Raw genomic sequence first — 16,387 nt, 5'->3', positions numbered from 1 at the left:
GTCTAGGCCAGGCTCCTGTTCCTTCCTACAAACCTGGCCGCTGTCCCACGCAGAGAATGAAGAAACTCAACTGGCAGAAGTTGCCCTCTAAGGTGGTGACAGGTGAGGATCGTTCTCACTGCTTCCTTCTGACCCTCGTTCTTAGTATAAATCCATATTCCTGGAGTGTAGTATAGATCCATAAACAGTAAGGCTATTTTTTCGACAGGACAGAATGGGTTAATTTTCCCCATCTCACTGTAAGGCTGTATAAATACATTTGCCAGCATGCCTGACGTAGCTGTCCCCGCCCCCAAACCAAACAGACGGCCAGTCCATGTGGACCTCTGTGCAGGAGGACAGTCCCCTGGAGCCAGACTACTCCAGCATCGAGGAGCTATTCTGTCTGCCTGTGACAGAGACCAAGGACAAGGGGTCAACGGCACCACCCAAGAAAGAGCCGAAGGAGGTGAATGCTTAGGTTTCAGTGGTGGGTGGGCAAATTGTCACAGCCTCCGTCTGCCTTCTGAGTAGCATCTGGAGATAGGAATCACATCCAATTTTTCAACCACAGATTTCTTTCATTGAACCGAAGAAAAGCCTGAATCTGAACATTTTTCTGAAGCAGTTCAGATGGTATGTTCCTCCACCCCCTGCTTTGCTTGCCATGCATGTCTGCTCTGTTTCTGTAGAAAATATTCTCTCTCTCCTTTTTCTTTCATTAATAGCTCTAATCAGGAGTTTGTGGCCATGATACAGAATGGGGACAGATCTAAATTTGATGTGGAGGTCTTGAAACAACTTCTGAAGCTTCTTCCAGAGAAGCATGAGGTCGGTTGACTGGGTGATTTACTCAGCGGCATTAGTGAGGTGCCTGTAGGTCTGATTCTGTACCTGCTGGCGTCTTAAAATTTTAAACTCGTGGAAATTTTGCCCTCTAGTGGTTGTCTGAGAGAACAGCACAGGAGCGTGGTTAAGACGACAGCCCTGTTCTTTCATTTCACACAGATCGAGAACTTGAAGTCCTTCCAGGGGGAGAACGACAAGCTGGCTAATGTGGACCATTTTTACCTCCTGCTTCTGAATGTTCCTTGGTAACGTTTCAGCTGCATAAATTTGATGAAGTTGAACCTGCATTATAAGTATGTTGATTCACGCCGAATCTGAGCCCAGAGTGTTAAAATCTCTTCTTGGTTTTTTTTTTTTTTTTTTGTCATCCTTTGACCTTTGACCTTCAGCTACCCGCTGAGGATAGAGTGTATGCTGCTGTGTGAGGAAACGGGGTCCCTTATAGATATGCTGAAGCCCAAGGCTGAGCTGGTGGATGGCGCCTGTGCCAGTAAGTCTGCCCAAGGGGGCCCGAGGGCCTCCTGGTCGTCCAGGGTGATGTGACGAGGCTGTCCTTCAGCCCTCTCTGAGCTCAGCTACTGTACAGAGCCGTTTTGATTTTGGTTATAATATTGTTTTTGACAAAGTTAACGTCTTTTTAACAAATTCTGTATCTGCTACGACTGCTTTGTGGAAAAAGGCAGCCTTGAAGTGCCTTTAAACAACGTGAGAGTTTGCATTTCTCCATTAGGCCTTCGAGAGAGCACCCGGCTGCCCAGTTTCTGCAAGCTCATCCTCAACGTTGGAAACTTCTTGAACTACGTAAGAACGCCTTGTCTTTCCTCCCTCCTGCCTCGTGCCTCGATCTAACCCATTCTCGATTATACCCATGGGGACTGGTGATGATGATGGTAACCTTGGTAACAACTTGCTCTTTACTGATAGGGGAGTCATACAGGGAATGCGGAAGGGTTTAAGATCAGTACCCTGCTGAAGCTGACCGAGACCAAAGCCAATAAATCCCGTATCACTCTACTCCATCACATCGTGGAGGTACAATTACAATAAAACATGTGGAAATGCATCTTCTCTGCTGTGTCAATGGGTTATTGCTTCTGTAGTGATTAGAACATGGGGTCTGAAGGCCACGGTGATGTCAGCTCCTGCATTTCTGAATGTTAATTACACACAGGAGGCTGAGGAACACCACCCTGAGCTTCTCAGCCTCCCAGACGACCTTGATATCTGTGAAATGGCCGCTGGGTGAGCACTGCCAGATATTCATCACCTGTCCCATTTCCCATATTCCTCTGCTTTGAATGAATGTAAGTGTGAATGAATAACACCCTCCTTTTACATCTGACAGGGTGAACCTAGAGTCGGTCAAGAAGGAGGCAAACTCACTCTTCAAACGTCTTAGGGATATTCAAAAGAAGGTGGCATCCTCTTCCATTGAGGACATCAAGGGGCAGTACCTGGACACTATTGAGGTGTGTTCTCAAATCCCACTATGTGTCAAAATCGGGGTTGCAAAATTCTGGAAATTTTCCCGTTAATTCCCATGTATTCCTGCTAATTCCCCTGGAAAGTTCCCAACTTGGAATATTCCCAAAGTTCCCCAGCTTAACCCTACTAAAAAGGCACAGCTCTGGGCGTGATAGATGCTGGATTTTACTTCACAGTGCTAGTAATGTGAGGCTGAACCCAAACATCTGCATCAGATATGGTATCTTAAGGCTTCGAGGATGCAGGACCGATCGAAAGGGAATATAATCATGGATTTACCGAGAGCCCCAGAGAGAGACCTGTGTGATCTTTAGCAGGGACATTGATCGTTACTAATGGTCATTGTGTTGTAGAGCAACCTGGAGGCCTGCAAGGCTCTGGAGGATTGTTTTGCTGCCATAGAGGAGAAGAGGGTGGGCCTGGCTCTGTACCTGTGTGAGGATGTAAATCGGCTCTCCTTGGAAGAACTCTTTGGTACCATCAAGAGCTTCAGGAACCTCTTTCTCAAGGCCCTCAAGGTTAGACAGTCTGAATATCCTCCAGTGCCATAGTCTGACTGCCAAACACGAGTGCGGTGGAGCAATATCAAGTGCTAACGGGCAAGAAATTGTTTCATTGGGTGAAAATAAGTTGCCATTAACACATAACATCAGTCACATGGAGGCTGAGCTCTGTCCCTGTAGGGTCCGACCAAAGTCTGATTGAGCTAAGCTGCAGGAAGCCGTGAGGTGCTACCTGCTGGCCATCAGGGGTGTTTCATTATCTATTGTGACCCTCCCCACGTCATCCAGGAGAACCAGACTCTGAAGGAACAGGCAGCCAAAGCGGAGAAGAGGAAGAAGCAGCTGGCTGAGGAGGAATCCAAGCGGCAGAAGGGGGAAAATGGGAAGATAAGTGAGTCTCCAAAGGATCCCTTCAGTCCGTCCCCCTCCCCAATGCTGCTGCCCACATGCTTTTCATTACTAGTAAAAATGCAACATATCTGTGGTCATTTGAAACATATGGTCCCGTCTCCACTCTCCCCCCCCCAGTACGGAAGGGCCCCGTGGTGCAGGAAGAGGGCTGCATTGTGGATCTCCTACTGGCAGACATCCGGAAGGGCTTCCAGCTGAGGAAGACGCGGCCCAGGTGCGAAACGGAAAGCCGTCCCACTAGGGAAATGCATAGGGATAATGGCGAGCCTGGTAAGGACCGAGCCCCCTCCTCCTGTGTTCACCCTGAGCCCCCCCCCCCCCCCCCCACTTTGCTTCCGGCCCTAACCAGACGTTGCTGCTTGCCTGCTCAGGCCATTCCAGCGTTTTGTTGCTGACGCCTTTGACTGTTTCCGCGGAGTTGCTCTTCAGTGGTGTCTTCTGTGGCTCCTGCGCTGCCTGCCTCACCCCCGACCCCCCCAAAAAAATGCAGACCAATGGTGGTTTTGGTTTACTGCAACACTAACTGAGCCACCCACACCCTCTCCTCTGCTCCAGGGCCAAATGCCAAGTCTGCCGGAGATACAGCCGAAGCCTCGGTCCCCGAGACCACGCAGACCGGCTGCTCGCCGGCAAGCAAAAGGCAGGTGGAGACCGAGCTCCCTGCCACATCCCCAGAAGAAGCAGCTTCATCGCAGGCTGAGGAACCACGAGCCAGCCCCCAGGACTCGAGCGAGTCTCAGTCAGGTCACTCTGGGGGCTGCCCACCTAAGTCAGAAGCTAGTGACACGCCCATGTTCTCCACCCCTCCCCCAGCCACAGACGGGGACGTACCCCAACACGCTCCTAGCAGCAACAAGGAGCCGGGATGTACCAGTGAACTTGAAAACAACACACCAGAAGGGGGCACTGGTGCGTGCCATTCAATTTCTCCCGATGGTGCATCTGCAGACATTGATAGAGATGGCGATGTTGCCGAGCCTGACATGTCTGACATGGGTGGGAACGAAGCCGGATCCAGTGGAGAAGGCAATGGGGAAGTGAACGGTGACGGGAATGATGCCGACGTGAGCCCGGTGACATGCCACGTGTCGGACGGGACAGGTTTGCAGACGCCGGACTCCGTGCCGGACTCCGTGCCTGACTCCACTTTCCTGAAGCCTGAAACGAAAAAGTCACAGAAACATTCGAAGAAAAATAAAAAGATCAGTGCAGAAGGTAATGTATTTGTTTTGTATCGTGCAAACTAATAAAGATAATGATATGCACAGCATTCGTTTTTAACGTGTCTGAGAGGTGGGGGGCACGCTGTCAGCCAGCCGCTGTGTCCTCTTTTGAATATATAAATATACCATTTTAAGCTTTTTTTTTTAATCTCTGAGGATGTCGCATTATCTCATGAATGTCAGAATCTCTAACATGTAGGCCTTGTCTGCTTTTCTGGGTGTTTATTTTTTTAACCTGCCTGTTTTAATACGATCATTTCTGTGGGGAAAAAAAAAATCATAATATCAGCTGCATAAAACTTGCCAGTTTCCTTCAGTGTGTGCTTTTGTCTTTAATTTCCTAAAGCAGAAGGTAACAGTGGAAAGAGGCACCCAAATCATAATAGGTGTGGTTTGCAGTGAGGTAGGTCAAACTACTCAGTGTCCAACTAACTCCTGTGGGAGAGGGTGAGCCAAAAGTCAGAACGTAATCTTCCTTAACTGCTTTTCCTGCCACTCAATGAATGATGAATCTTCATCTAGTCTTGATTTGTTTTAACCATCCTATTCCATTGCTTTTATCGGTGCTTTTCTTTGTGTGACTGCCTCTGATTGTGACCTAATGAAATATTGCAGATTTGCTATGCAGACGGTATGTGTGAGAAATATTCTAGCCATAAGACTGCCTTTGTCACGGTTGGCAGTCGATGGACTAAATTCAATTCTAATGACAAGCTGGCCGTATGATTAGAACAGCAGTATGATGCCCTTCCGGCCCCCCCAACAAAAAAATGGTTGGGGACCCTTGGTCTTAGACATTATAGCAAATCTTTCAATTGATTATTATTATTATAGACTCAGCTTCACTTGACTTATTTGTCCAAGTCATTTCAACACTCCAGATTCTCCACACATCAATCAATGGGAGATTCAATATATGAGTAGCAATGGTGCATATTGCCCAATACATAGACTGACCTGCCAGCGAAACATCAGAGCAACGTGATTTTAACCCACTAACATATCTAAGACCTACCTGAATGACCCATAAACGTTTCCTGTCTTCACCGGACTCTCCCATCCTGACAGTAACGGGAAAAGACCTGGAGGTGATGCCACATCTTCTTGGTCTGGTCTCATATTATTACCGGAAATTACATTTGTGATGCAAATAACACCTATGAAATCTTCTCTTTTCTACATTGCCTGGTTATCTCTGTACAACACCAGACTCGTTAGGGATTAAGGATAATATTTTCTTCTGGTTTGGAAACTAATTATCCTCTGTCTTTTTTGTAGGTGGTTACAAGAAAAGGAAGACAAAATGTCAAAGAAAATGATTTTTTTTTTCCTTGTTACTCTACTGCTGTTATGTCACCTTGAGCTGGGTCTGGTCACTGCCTACAATCGCTTATTTATATGTCATTTGAATGAAGATGGCTTGTGAAAAAGGACACTTTTTATCAGTTTGATAAACTGCTGTTAGAGAATTCCTGTGCTTTTCCGGGGGAAAGTAGACCAAGATGTGTGGGACACGTTTTGTGGAATTTCAGAAAAGAGAATGGATAGTAATTTAATGTTTGTTTTGGATTTGTGATTTATTTTTTATTAACTATACTTCCTGTGATTGTCAACGAAAAAAACGGTCATGTATTATAGAAAATATGTACTGGTCCGTATGTAAAGTATAGTAATTGCATTGCACTATTCTACAATAATGCAAACAGCAGATCTATTCAATAGCTTGATTTGCTGAGAAAATGAATACTTAATCGTTTTTTCTGTTTTTGCTTTTTATAAATTATGATGATGCGCGTATAGAAGTAATGGTCCTTTTTCTTTTATCACAACTGTCAACGTGTAACTCACCGATGAGTGTTATATGACTAAGTTTTGTAAATCTAACTGAAAAAGAAAAAGCTTTGTATTGTTTTAGTTTTGATATGAGAGTGTCCTTTTACGGAACGTTTGTAAGATTGTCGTCATTTATATTATTGAGCGGAAGTCTTTCTTTGAATTAGTATTTTCGTTTTACGTGACGCCGGTCTGTTTACTAATGACAATTCATTATTGTGTCTTAAATCAAGGATGTACATCAATAAAAATCTAAGTTACAGCATTGTCTTTTCCTTGGATATTGAGACTAAACGTTAACTTTTTACGTTAAATACGTTAAAATGACTTGCCAAATCTAGGCCTATATGAAAATTGTGAGAGTTGCAATAAAGACGCCTTAGGCGTCTTTAAATGTCACAATCATCTATGCCGTGTGAATTTGTCCCCTGACATCACCGGCTGCTTGATCCATATTTGGTTCCACTGGGCGCGGAGTTTATATACTGGTGGGGCTTTCGGGGCCTTCGGCGCAGCTGTTGCATCTACGTTGGCATTATCATGTCGAGCGGCTGGACGGCGAACGATCATAAGACTTACACGAATCCCCCTAAAACAGGAATGAAGCGGAACCGCAACGAAGCCGTGAACAAAGTGACAGTGGTGCTCGGTGCGCAATGGGGTGACGAGGGCAAGGGGAAAGTCGTCGACTTGTTGGCGACGGAGGCCGACATCATATGCCGATGCCAGGTAAAACACACAGTTCCTCAACGAGAACTAGAATTAGAATTTTAATTTGCAAAATGTTAAAGCGCGAACAAAATCCGCGACGTCGTAATCAAAGGTCCCTGAAGAACCCAGGGAAGATAATGGAAACACTGTTCTTCCTTTTTCTAGTTCCTAGAAATAACTAGAAATTATTCCAAAGTTTCTTTCTGCAGCCGCAGTCCCGAATGGTAAGATATGTTTTGATCAGTTAAGTAACAGCGATAACTCAAACGGACCATTATTTCGTAAAATCTGACCATCTATTCTGTAAATAAAGCTATTCCCAGACAAGCAAACGCGGAATATCAGGTGCTCTAATTCACTTGCTCTTACATATAAATATGTCTTATTTGCAAAGGTAACAAAGTTAAATGTTATTTAGTAATGTAAGAGCGCAACGTGGGCTGCATTCAGCCGGTGGAAACTTTTCCTTCCAGTGGGTGGAAAAAACGATTCAGATCCGCACCATGAAATGTCACATCAGAACCACCCAGTCACTATAAATATAACAAACAACCGTCCGGTGTAACTAGAGCGACTGAAAGGCCGTCACCAGCTCGGAAGCCCCCGTGAAGGAATCTGCTTCGTATCAGTTACACTCCAGGTTGACCACAGAGTCCTAAACTTTGTCTCATTTTGAGGGCTTAATGTCTATAGGACATTTTCCTCTGCTGGATTTACATGTCTTGAAAAATGTCAGGGTTTGATGACCATTTTAACTGGCGTTAAGTGTTGTGCAAAGGGGGTAATCGTTACTTAAGTCTGTAGGTTCTTATTGGAATTTGTTTCAAACTTGCTCAAGGTAGATGTCAATAACTTTTTATCTACAGGCATTTCACCATCCATCCATCTTCCTAGCTGCTTATTCTGGACAGGGCTACTAGGGGAAGGGGGGGGGGGGCTGTGGAGTATAGCAAGTGTAATTGAAGAGCAAATTTCCAAAAATGTAACAAAGGTTTAATGAGTACTGAGTGAGTTTCGGTTCCAAAAAATGTAAATTATGCCGAAGAAGCCTGACTTCAGGTCATTGGTGGTCTCATCTCCACAACAACAAAAATGACCGAGTTAGTTTTGGTAATTAGCTCTTCAGTTGTCGAAATGTTGTGTTTACAAGATACCATATTAGGGATGTAATCAGTGAAAACAGTCATGCAATAGACTATGGACTTTCAGTTTAACCAGGCGAAGGCTACTAATTACTGAGGACAGGACACTGTGATCCATCCATCCATCCATTTTCCAAACCGCTTATCCTACTGGGTCGCGGGGACAAGACACTATCATAAAGATAAAATTCTTAGCGCCTCCAGTCTTTCACATACAAGCCAGTCCAGTTGAAACAGCACCGAGGATTTTATCCAGTTACTCATTTCAGGTCACTTGGTTGAATTTATTTATTTGTTTTCACTTTTACTTTTCGTATCAGGCACGTCAGGGAGAGGCAGATCTTACGGCATCTCTGCAAACACACAGATTTACAGTGATAAGATTCCGATCTTCATCTAAATATGGCTTTGTTTCAAGTACATAGTTTACAGATTGCCATCTTTACTGCTGATACATTCAGTTTACAACTTAACAAACAAACAAATGGTCTTGCTGCCTGACTGAAAACGGAGATTTAGAGATGTAAACTCAAGCCAGATTGTTTTGGAACTTAACAAGCAAGAAGTTTTTTTCTATTCCGGAAGACCATTATTACAGGAAACCACCCTTTAGAAATTTTATTTTTTTCATTTGTAAAGTCTGTATTGGACAACCCTGGTCAACTAAGATAGGCCCTGAACTGCACTAGCTTTGAGAAACATTTGACTGGTAGCTTAAACAACAGGCTGTTTTCAATTAATTGCTTGTAAGTCAACACACACTGGCTGTTTGACGGGGACCCTGGGTTTTGAGTTAATCAATGTCATTGTTTGAATTAAAACAAAATAATCAGGCTTTTACAAGTAGATGTTGAATGCTGACTGTTCACCCATGCAGGGTGATGTTATTTTAATGGATAAATTTGACATATCTCTCTTTAACAATGGATTTTTAATCTTGTGGAGATACTCAGATTAGCAGCTAACCTATGCTGAACTTCCATCCATTTTCCAAACTGCTTACCCTACTGGGTCACAGGGGGTCCAGAGCCTATCCCAGAAGCAATGGGCACCAGGCAGGGAACAACCCAGGATGGGGGGCCAGCCCATCGCAGGGCGCACTCACACACTCACATGGACACCTATGGGCAATTTAACAACTTCAATCAGCCTTAGCATGTTTTTGGACTGCTGGGGGGAAACCGGAGTACCCGGAGAAAATCCCACGACGACATGGTGAGAACATGCAAACTCCACACACATGTAACCCAGTCGGAGACTCGAACCCGTGTCCCAGAGATGTGAGGCGACAGTGCTAACCACTGCACCACCATGCCACCCTGCTGAACCTCCATTTGGAGTAAAATAATACTTTATGTTGGTTTTGCAAGAATTGAGGATTCAGAATCCATGATGCTAAATGCTAAGCATTGTCATTTTTTGACAATTTTTTCCACGTCGGATATTTAGTTGGACTCAAGAGCCCATTTCTCCCATCCCTGTTTTATTAATATAAGTTCAGCAGAAGCATTACTTGTTGATGCATGTCATTTTACTAGCATGCATAAAGTCTCCGAAATCTCAGCATAGCTCAAACAAGTAGGTTTTATTTAAAAGTGCTGTTTGTTTTGTCTGTACTAACTTAGCATTAGATTTACGTAATGACAGTCTGGCAGATTTGCGCCCTCTACTGACAAGAATTGAGAGTGTTCCCCCGAGCTTTTGCACTAAACAGTAAACACCCCAAACTGGTCCCATTAGAGGCTTTAATCGTTTTGTCGTTTGAAGCTGCTGTCTCATCCACAGCGTGATGTATAAGTTCACCCTGCCGTTATGTAAGCGTCCTCTAGCAGACAGCAGCAGGCACGTTCCTTACGCTGCCCGCCGGGAGAAAGCCGGGTCACATTCCCCGGAAGCATGACACGCGAGAAGGGCAGGCGGGGGGTCTGAACCTTTCCCCAGAGGAATGTCGTGTGGGCGGTGGGGGCGAGGGAGGGGGTCATGCTGCCCCAAGCCCAGCAATTTAAAATAGCTCTCTCTGCAACTCCTGGGTGGAGGTTTGCTCGTGAGCTGTTCAGTTTCAGGAACAGGATAGGTGGGATACTGGACCTGCAAGGTCGGTGGTTGGGCCAGAACCTGTTTCTGGGCTTTGCTTACTGAGAAAAACAAGCCCATAAATTTGGGATTGCTACACCACTGCAGCCTCCTGCAGTGTCTGGTGTCACCCCCCCCAAACATATCCCCACTGCCAGTTCACACTCAATACATGGTACTGAACTCTACTAATGGCACCAGTCACATGACCATATTTCACTCACAACACTTTTAAAGACTGAGGTCCTTTTTCCATAAGGGAACGGTGATCACAATGGATTGAATATAGAATGAGTGTAGTGCTTTGTCTAGAACACCCATCTTAAGCTCCCAGAACAAAATACAGTCATTTTCCATATAGGAGAGAAAGTCTCATAAGGTGTTCTGATGTCCTTGGTGAAGTAAATAAGTCGCCAGCAATCCCATATCACTCCCTCTGTCTGCAGGGTGGCAACAATGCTGGTCACACAGTGGTGGTGGATGGCAAGGAGTATGACTTCCACCTCCTTCCCAGTGGGATCATCAACTCCAAAGCAATTTCCTTCATTGGTACGTATCAATCTCCACTATATCTGCACATTTTCTTAGAGCTTACTATGTGAGAAAGCAGATATAGCCAGATTCCAACAGGCTTGTTTTTAAAAACTGGCATGAATCTCAGGCCCTTTGAGAAGTTCCACTGTGACTATAAGACAGGAAGGTGAAAGGAAGATCTCTCCAGCTGGTGATGTGGAAGGATGTTTACCGTTGTGGCTTTTTATCAGCTCTTTCCCTGGTTCCCTTTCAGGTAACGGAGTGGTCATACATCTGCCTGGGTTGTTTGAAGAAGGAGACAAAAATGAGAAGAAAGGTATGGAGTATTGGGTTTCTTCCTGAAAGCTGCTTCCTATAAAGTAGCAGTAGGCTCTAAAGGACTGTTCTGATTTCTGCCTCCCCTCCTCCCCCCCCGCAGGGCTCAAGGGCTGGGAGAAGCGACTTGTCATCTCCGATCGGGCCCACATCGGTATGTGTGGCTGTCGACGGCAACAAACAAACCCAACTCGTAGGAAGGAAGCATCTGCATGTCCTCTGTATGTCCTCTTAGTTACTGCGCAGTGACCATTTGTGCAAAACTACAGCACAGTTGATGGTGTCTGTTACTACCCTCGACAGTGTTTGATTTCCACCAGGCTGTGGATGGACTGCAGGAGGTCCAGAGACAAGCACAGGAAGGGAAGAAGTAAGCACATCAAATTAGGCCTGAATGAAATAATGGTTATAAAGCAGCTGAGAAGATTGATGATTTCCGCTGTTGTGTTTGTCAGCCTCTGGGCGTTCTCCTTGGAAGTCCATTTCCTTGAATTTAGAAATAATAGAGTTAGTCTTTCTGAACAACACCTGTTTTTACTCCCCAACAGTATTGGCACCACTAAGAAAGGCATTGGTCCTGCATATTCCAGCAAGGCATCTCGAACAGGGCTGAGAATCTGTGACATTCTGGCTGATTTCAAGGACTTCTCCGCCAGGTACATAGCAGGAACTGCAGTGCGCACAGGTGGAGGTCGTGGATTGGGTCACTGCTCCCAGATGGCGTCGGCTCTTATTGGTGTCTTATCTTCAGGTTCAAGAACCTTGCCCAGCAGTACCAATCCATGTTCCCCATGCTGGAGGTGGACGCAGAAGCACAGCTGAAAAAGCTGAAGGTAGGTGGAGGAGATTCAGCTCCAGGTTTGTGTTAATGTGTCTTGGTGGGTAGCGAAGGTAGAAAATTCAGGTCAAGAAAGTAAAAATCCAGACCAAGATTATGCTTCAACCAACCATTTGAGTACTCTTGGTCTGGATTTTAACTTTCTGAACCTGAAATTTCTACCCCTGGTGGGTGGTTGCCTCTTTCAATAACAGCCTTTCCTACAAGATGTTTCTAACACAAAACCTAACTGTCTTTAAGCCATGAATGCTGTGTATGTGAATTTAAGGCAATATGGAGAGCGCTGCCGTGTAAAAAGGACTGAAATGCGAGTCACAGTTCCTGGGCTTTCCGTGGATTTTTTCCTGCCACCCAGAACCTGGCAAGTCACTGGGCCGCTCTGATTGGCTCGTCGGCTCTGCTTCCTGTACAGGAATACGCAGAGAGGATACGGCCCATGGTGAGAGACGGTGTCTATTTCATGTACGAAGCTATTCATGGATCCCCAAAGAAGATCCTGGTAGAGGGTGCCAATGCTGCCCTGCTTGACATTGACTTTGGTAAGGAGAAACCGCCGCCCTTCTGGGGGAGAGTGCATCAGGCCGTGCCTTTTACTGAGGGAGGAACACGACCACTGAGACCATGATGTCATCCGACGTGCGTCGGTCAGGGCTCTGAGGCATGCAACGTGGAACAGGTGGCATGGCCCCCTTGCCCTTGGAAGGGGAAAGTGTGCTCTTGGAGGTTTCTAATTGTTTGTGGTACATAATCTCTCAAGGGATTCAGTATTATTGTAGTAATGCAGCCACACTGGGGGCGGCATGGTGGTGCAGTGGTTAGCACTGTTGCCTCACACCTCTGGGACCCAGGTTCGAGTCTCCGCCTGGGTCACATGTATGTGGAGTTTGCATGTTCTCCCCATGTCGTCGTGGGGTTTCCTCCGGGTACTCCGGTTTCCCCCCACAGTCCAAAAACATGCTGAGGCTAATTGGACTTGCTAAATTGCCCGTAGGTGTGCATGCGTGAGTGACTGGTGTGTGAGTGTGCCCTGCGATGGGCTGGCCCCCCATCCTGGGTTGTTCCCTGCCTCGTGCCCATTGCTTCCGGGATAGGCTCCGGACCCCCCGCGACCCAGTAGGATAAGCGGTTTGGAAAATGGATGGATGGATGGATGCAGCCACGCTGCCACAATGAAAATCCTTGGTCTGTCCTCTCTCTTCAGGTACATACCCCTTTGTGACATCATCAAACTGCACCGTGGGTGGAGTGTGTACTGGGTTGGGTATTCCCCCTCAGAACGTGGGAGAGGTGTACGGTGTGGTGAAGGCCTACACGACCAGAGTAGGCATCGGAGCCTTCCCCACAGAGCAGCTCAATGTAGGTGCCCAACAAAGAGCCTCCACTGGATATCTGTTATCAATAAGCATGAGAAATGTGCATTAATGTCAGGGATGCCTATTGACTGTAAAGCTCAAGTAGCAAGCACATCAGTATACCGTAAAATTGTGCTCTGATAGTGTTTGATAAAATGATGGAACTGCTCTGTGCTTCCTGTAGGCAATAGGTGAGCTCCTTCAGACCAGGGGGCACGAGGTGGGGGTCACCACAGGAAGGAAGAGACGCTGTGGGTGGCTGGACCTGGTTATCCTCCGCTACGCGCACATGATCAACGGCTTCACTGCGTACGTGTGCAACCGGCCCCAGCTGTCGACTTTGTTTCATGCCAACAAGGGCGGAACAGAGTTATAATCTAGAGCAAGGATGGCCAATCTTACCCAGAAAGAGCCCGCAGTGTATGCAGGTTTTCACTGCAATTTCCTAATTAGATTACTAATTAGAGGTCTGATTGAAGAGTCCTCAAGCCTGGGTTTGAACAGCTGACCTAAAGGTTATCCCAAAAACCTGCAGACACACTGGCTCAGGTTGGCCACACCTGAGTTATACTCAAGAGTTATACTCTAGCCCCACCTACTGGTGTGTAGAATAAGTAATAAAATCTCCAGTTGTGTCCTTTGTGGTCTAATCCCGATTCTGTAAGGCTGTGGGTTATTCTGGGCTTTCAGCTTCCTTTATACAACTAAAAGCCTCAGATTCCAAAGAGAAGCCTAGTTACAGTGACTATGGAAAAGGGAGGATAACAACCTGCATTGACATCACTCTGAAGGACTGGGCAGGACTGGACAGCCCTCGTGTAGAGGTTCTGCAATGTTCTGCCTTTGTCGTTCTTGTGGAACCTGAGATTCTCTGGCCTTTTCCGTCACAGTTTTGCACTGACAAAGCTGGATATCCTAGACGTGCTGGATGAAATCAAAGTGGGCGTGGCCTACAAACTCAACGGAAAAAGAATTCCTTATTTCCCAGGTATGGGTTAAAAAAAACAGGCAGAATTTAAAAATGAGTTATATATCAAACAGAAGTGATTGTGAATCTGAGTCACCCACCATATCCGATTTTCAGTATTTTAACTCGATCCATTAGCTGAAGATTCCCTTTGGTTTCCGCACAACCAAGGCTGTTAGTCATTACCCAGGAGCAGCATGTGTTTTCTTATGGCCGAGAGAAGCTTTCAGATTTGCTCTTAAGCACGGTATTCATCTGACCTGCTTCAGCACATATTCAGAAATAATTATAAACAAAGACTTTCAGTTTCCTCGGATAGAAGGACCTTTTATCAAAGAATTGAATAATGGGCAAAGAGCTTCAAGAACCAGTCATGCTAAGCTGCAATTGTATCTTATTGTTTTGTCTTATGCTTGCTTAATGTTCTCCAGCAAATATGGAAGTCTTGCACAAAGTGGAGGTAGAGTATGAAACACTGCCTGGCTGGAAGAGTGACACCACAGCAGCCAGAAAGTGGGACGACCTCCCACCTAAAGCCCAGAATTACATCCGCTTTGTGGAGAACCAAGTTGGTGTCCCCAGTAAGTGGACCGTGAAATGAGGCGCAATCATCCAGCCAGAATGATCATAACCGAGAAGCGTTTTGCTTATTAGGGGCTGTTTTGGTGCCGAAGGTGAAGTTGTCTATGATTCTCATGCTCTTGTGTCTGTGTTCTCTTCACAGTTAAGTGGGTCGGTGTTGGAAAGTCAAGGGAGTCCATGATCCAGATGTTCTAGGAAGCAGAGCCGACCTTCTCTGCATTTCATGCACATAGATTTACCCACAATGCACCGTCTTGTTTTAGCCACACTGTTGTCTTGTTTGTGTAAAGCAGGGATGACACAAACACAGATGAACCCATAAAAACATACATGGTTCGTTGTAAACAGCCATCTGTAAAATGTGTGTCTCCAGGCTTCATAAACTTGTCCTGGCAAGCAGATTCAGGGCGTATTCTCTCCACAGGATGGTTGGGCTTAGTGTCCTGCACAAAGAAGTTTTCACTATACAGATCAAGGTTTTTCAGGTCAGATGTTTTGCATGAAGCCAACTCACAACTGAAAAATGTATTTTTGCAATTCATATTTTTTTGTCTTTTCCAGATATGCACCATAGATATACTAGCACTGATAGATTCTCTGTCAGCATCAATGCTAAGAAGGTGGTACTTATACACCCAAAATAATATATTTATTGTCATCTTTCAGGTGGCTAATACAATGAAACTCAATGTTCACATATTCCACCTTGCTCTTCTAGAAGACATCCACACATGTTCAGGTGAGAATAAAGCTTGGGGTCAGAGTTCAGGGCCAGCAATTTTTCCAGTGCACTTGGAGCAGTTTTTGGGGTTCAGGGTTCTTGCACAAGGGATTTAATCTAACAGCCTTCCGGACAGAAGCGCGGACTCCTAACTTACAACACCACATGCCATCCCACGATGACTGACCCTGTCCTCCTGTTGTATTCTGCAGATCATTTACTGCTGACTTTTAAATATATGTACTCAGGAAAGTCTGTCACCCAGATAATATTGGCTGTTATGCCAGTTCCTTTCATTGTGGCTGCAGTGAAATTCGAATGCACTTTGGTTGTAATTTTTTTGGCATCCTGAATGTAATGTCACACTAATTGTATAGACTTGAATAAATATTGGCCAGTATTCGGTGGCAAAAAGTGCTTTTAATATAGACATTCACCTTTTTTTGTTGTTAATTAGTATTTTACTGTTGTATGAATTGGTATAAATGTATAAGCCGGAGTTTACGGCTGCCCAGTAGTGTTGGGACCTTTGTATTGGCAGTTTTATTGTGCAATATTGTGCTCTTATGTTTGCTTTTAACGAGGTATGAAAATTAGTTTCACAGCATAACACAGCTCATGAAAACAACTTTCTGCATAAAGTAGTCAAGTGTTTGAAAAGTTTCTGCATGGATGAGCCCATCTTCCCTGCAGCAGATGTCAGTTACATCGCCGGTCCTTCAAGAATGTGCAACAGTGTGATTCAGAGAAAATCTGAAGGTGGAAATAAAATCAGGTGCATGCTATACTTTGTGGCAAACATTTTTACACACACACACTCAAGCTATGTAAGCAGTTCCAAGTAATACACTTGTACTTGAAAGATACCT

General features: G+C 45.3%; 2 protein-coding genes across 3 annotated transcripts; both read left to right on the top strand.

The window, feature by feature from the left end:
* Positions 1-398: 398 nt before the first annotated feature.
* On the top strand, positions 399-6,545 carry LOC125707307 (inverted formin-2-like). The gene is made up of 14 exons (XM_048974354.1): positions 399-469; positions 554-615; positions 708-810; positions 988-1,073; positions 1,218-1,318; positions 1,559-1,629; positions 1,753-1,860; positions 2,000-2,070; positions 2,174-2,297; positions 2,667-2,831; positions 3,105-3,207; positions 3,345-3,497; positions 3,783-4,442; positions 4,797-6,545. The coding sequence occupies exons 3-14, from the start codon at positions 730-732 to the stop codon at positions 4,850-4,852; spliced, it is 1,779 nt and encodes a 592-aa protein (XP_048830311.1). The 5' UTR covers positions 399-469; positions 554-615; positions 708-729; the 3' UTR covers positions 4,853-6,545.
* Positions 6,546-6,764: 219 nt separating this feature from the next.
* Positions 6,765-16,303, top strand: adss1 (adenylosuccinate synthase 1). 2 transcript variants are annotated; one of them, XM_048974355.1, is made up of 13 exons: positions 6,765-7,012; positions 10,656-10,758; positions 10,997-11,059; positions 11,162-11,212; positions 11,362-11,428; positions 11,607-11,714; positions 11,810-11,891; positions 12,309-12,435; positions 13,098-13,252; positions 13,433-13,557; positions 14,139-14,236; positions 14,647-14,796; positions 14,940-16,303. In XM_048974355.1, exons 1-13 carry the CDS (start codon positions 6,824-6,826, stop codon positions 14,990-14,992), a joined length of 1,371 nt encoding a protein of 456 aa, XP_048830312.1. In that variant the 5' UTR covers positions 6,765-6,823; the 3' UTR covers positions 14,993-16,303. The 2 variants fall into 2 exon arrangements, with proteins under 2 accessions (XP_048830312.1, XP_048830313.1); XM_048974356.1 differs by lacking the exon at positions 6,765-7,012 and having other exon boundaries at positions 10,665-10,758; positions 11,162-11,279.
* Positions 16,304-16,387: the final 84 nt, after the last annotated feature.

Source organism: Brienomyrus brachyistius, chromosome 14, assembly GCF_023856365.1.
Source record: "Brienomyrus brachyistius isolate T26 chromosome 14, BBRACH_0.4, whole genome shotgun sequence".
NCBI lineage: Eukaryota > Metazoa > Chordata > Actinopteri > Osteoglossiformes > Mormyridae > Brienomyrus > Brienomyrus brachyistius.
Note: the sequence above shows the minus strand (reverse complement) of the source record. Positions and strands in the feature narration are given on the sequence as shown.

What these genes read in the sequence shown, in the direction of transcription:
- LOC125707307 (XM_048974354.1), top strand. Translation starts at nt 730, where the DNA reads ATGATACAGAATGGGGACAGATCTAAATTTGATGTGGAGGTCTTGAAA. An exon ending in CTGCTTCTGAATGTTCCTTG is followed by an intron (nt 1,074 to 1,217) that starts GTAACGTTTCAG and finishes TTTGACCTTCAG; the next exon opens with CTACCCGCTGAGGATAGAGT. An exon ending in AGTACCTGGACACTATTGAG is followed by an intron (nt 2,298 to 2,666) that starts GTGTGTTCTCAA and finishes ATTGTGTTGTAG; the next exon opens with AGCAACCTGGAGGCCTGCAA.
- adss1 (XM_048974355.1), top strand. Translation starts at nt 6,824, where the DNA reads ATGTCGAGCGGCTGGACGGCGAACGATCATAAGACTTACACGAATCCC. An exon ending in CAAAGCAATTTCCTTCATTG is followed by an intron (nt 10,759 to 10,996) that starts GTACGTATCAAT and finishes GTTCCCTTTCAG; the next exon opens with GTAACGGAGTGGTCATACAT. An exon ending in CAAGCACAGGAAGGGAAGAA is followed by an intron (nt 11,429 to 11,606) that starts GTAAGCACATCA and finishes ACTCCCCAACAG; the next exon opens with TATTGGCACCACTAAGAAAG.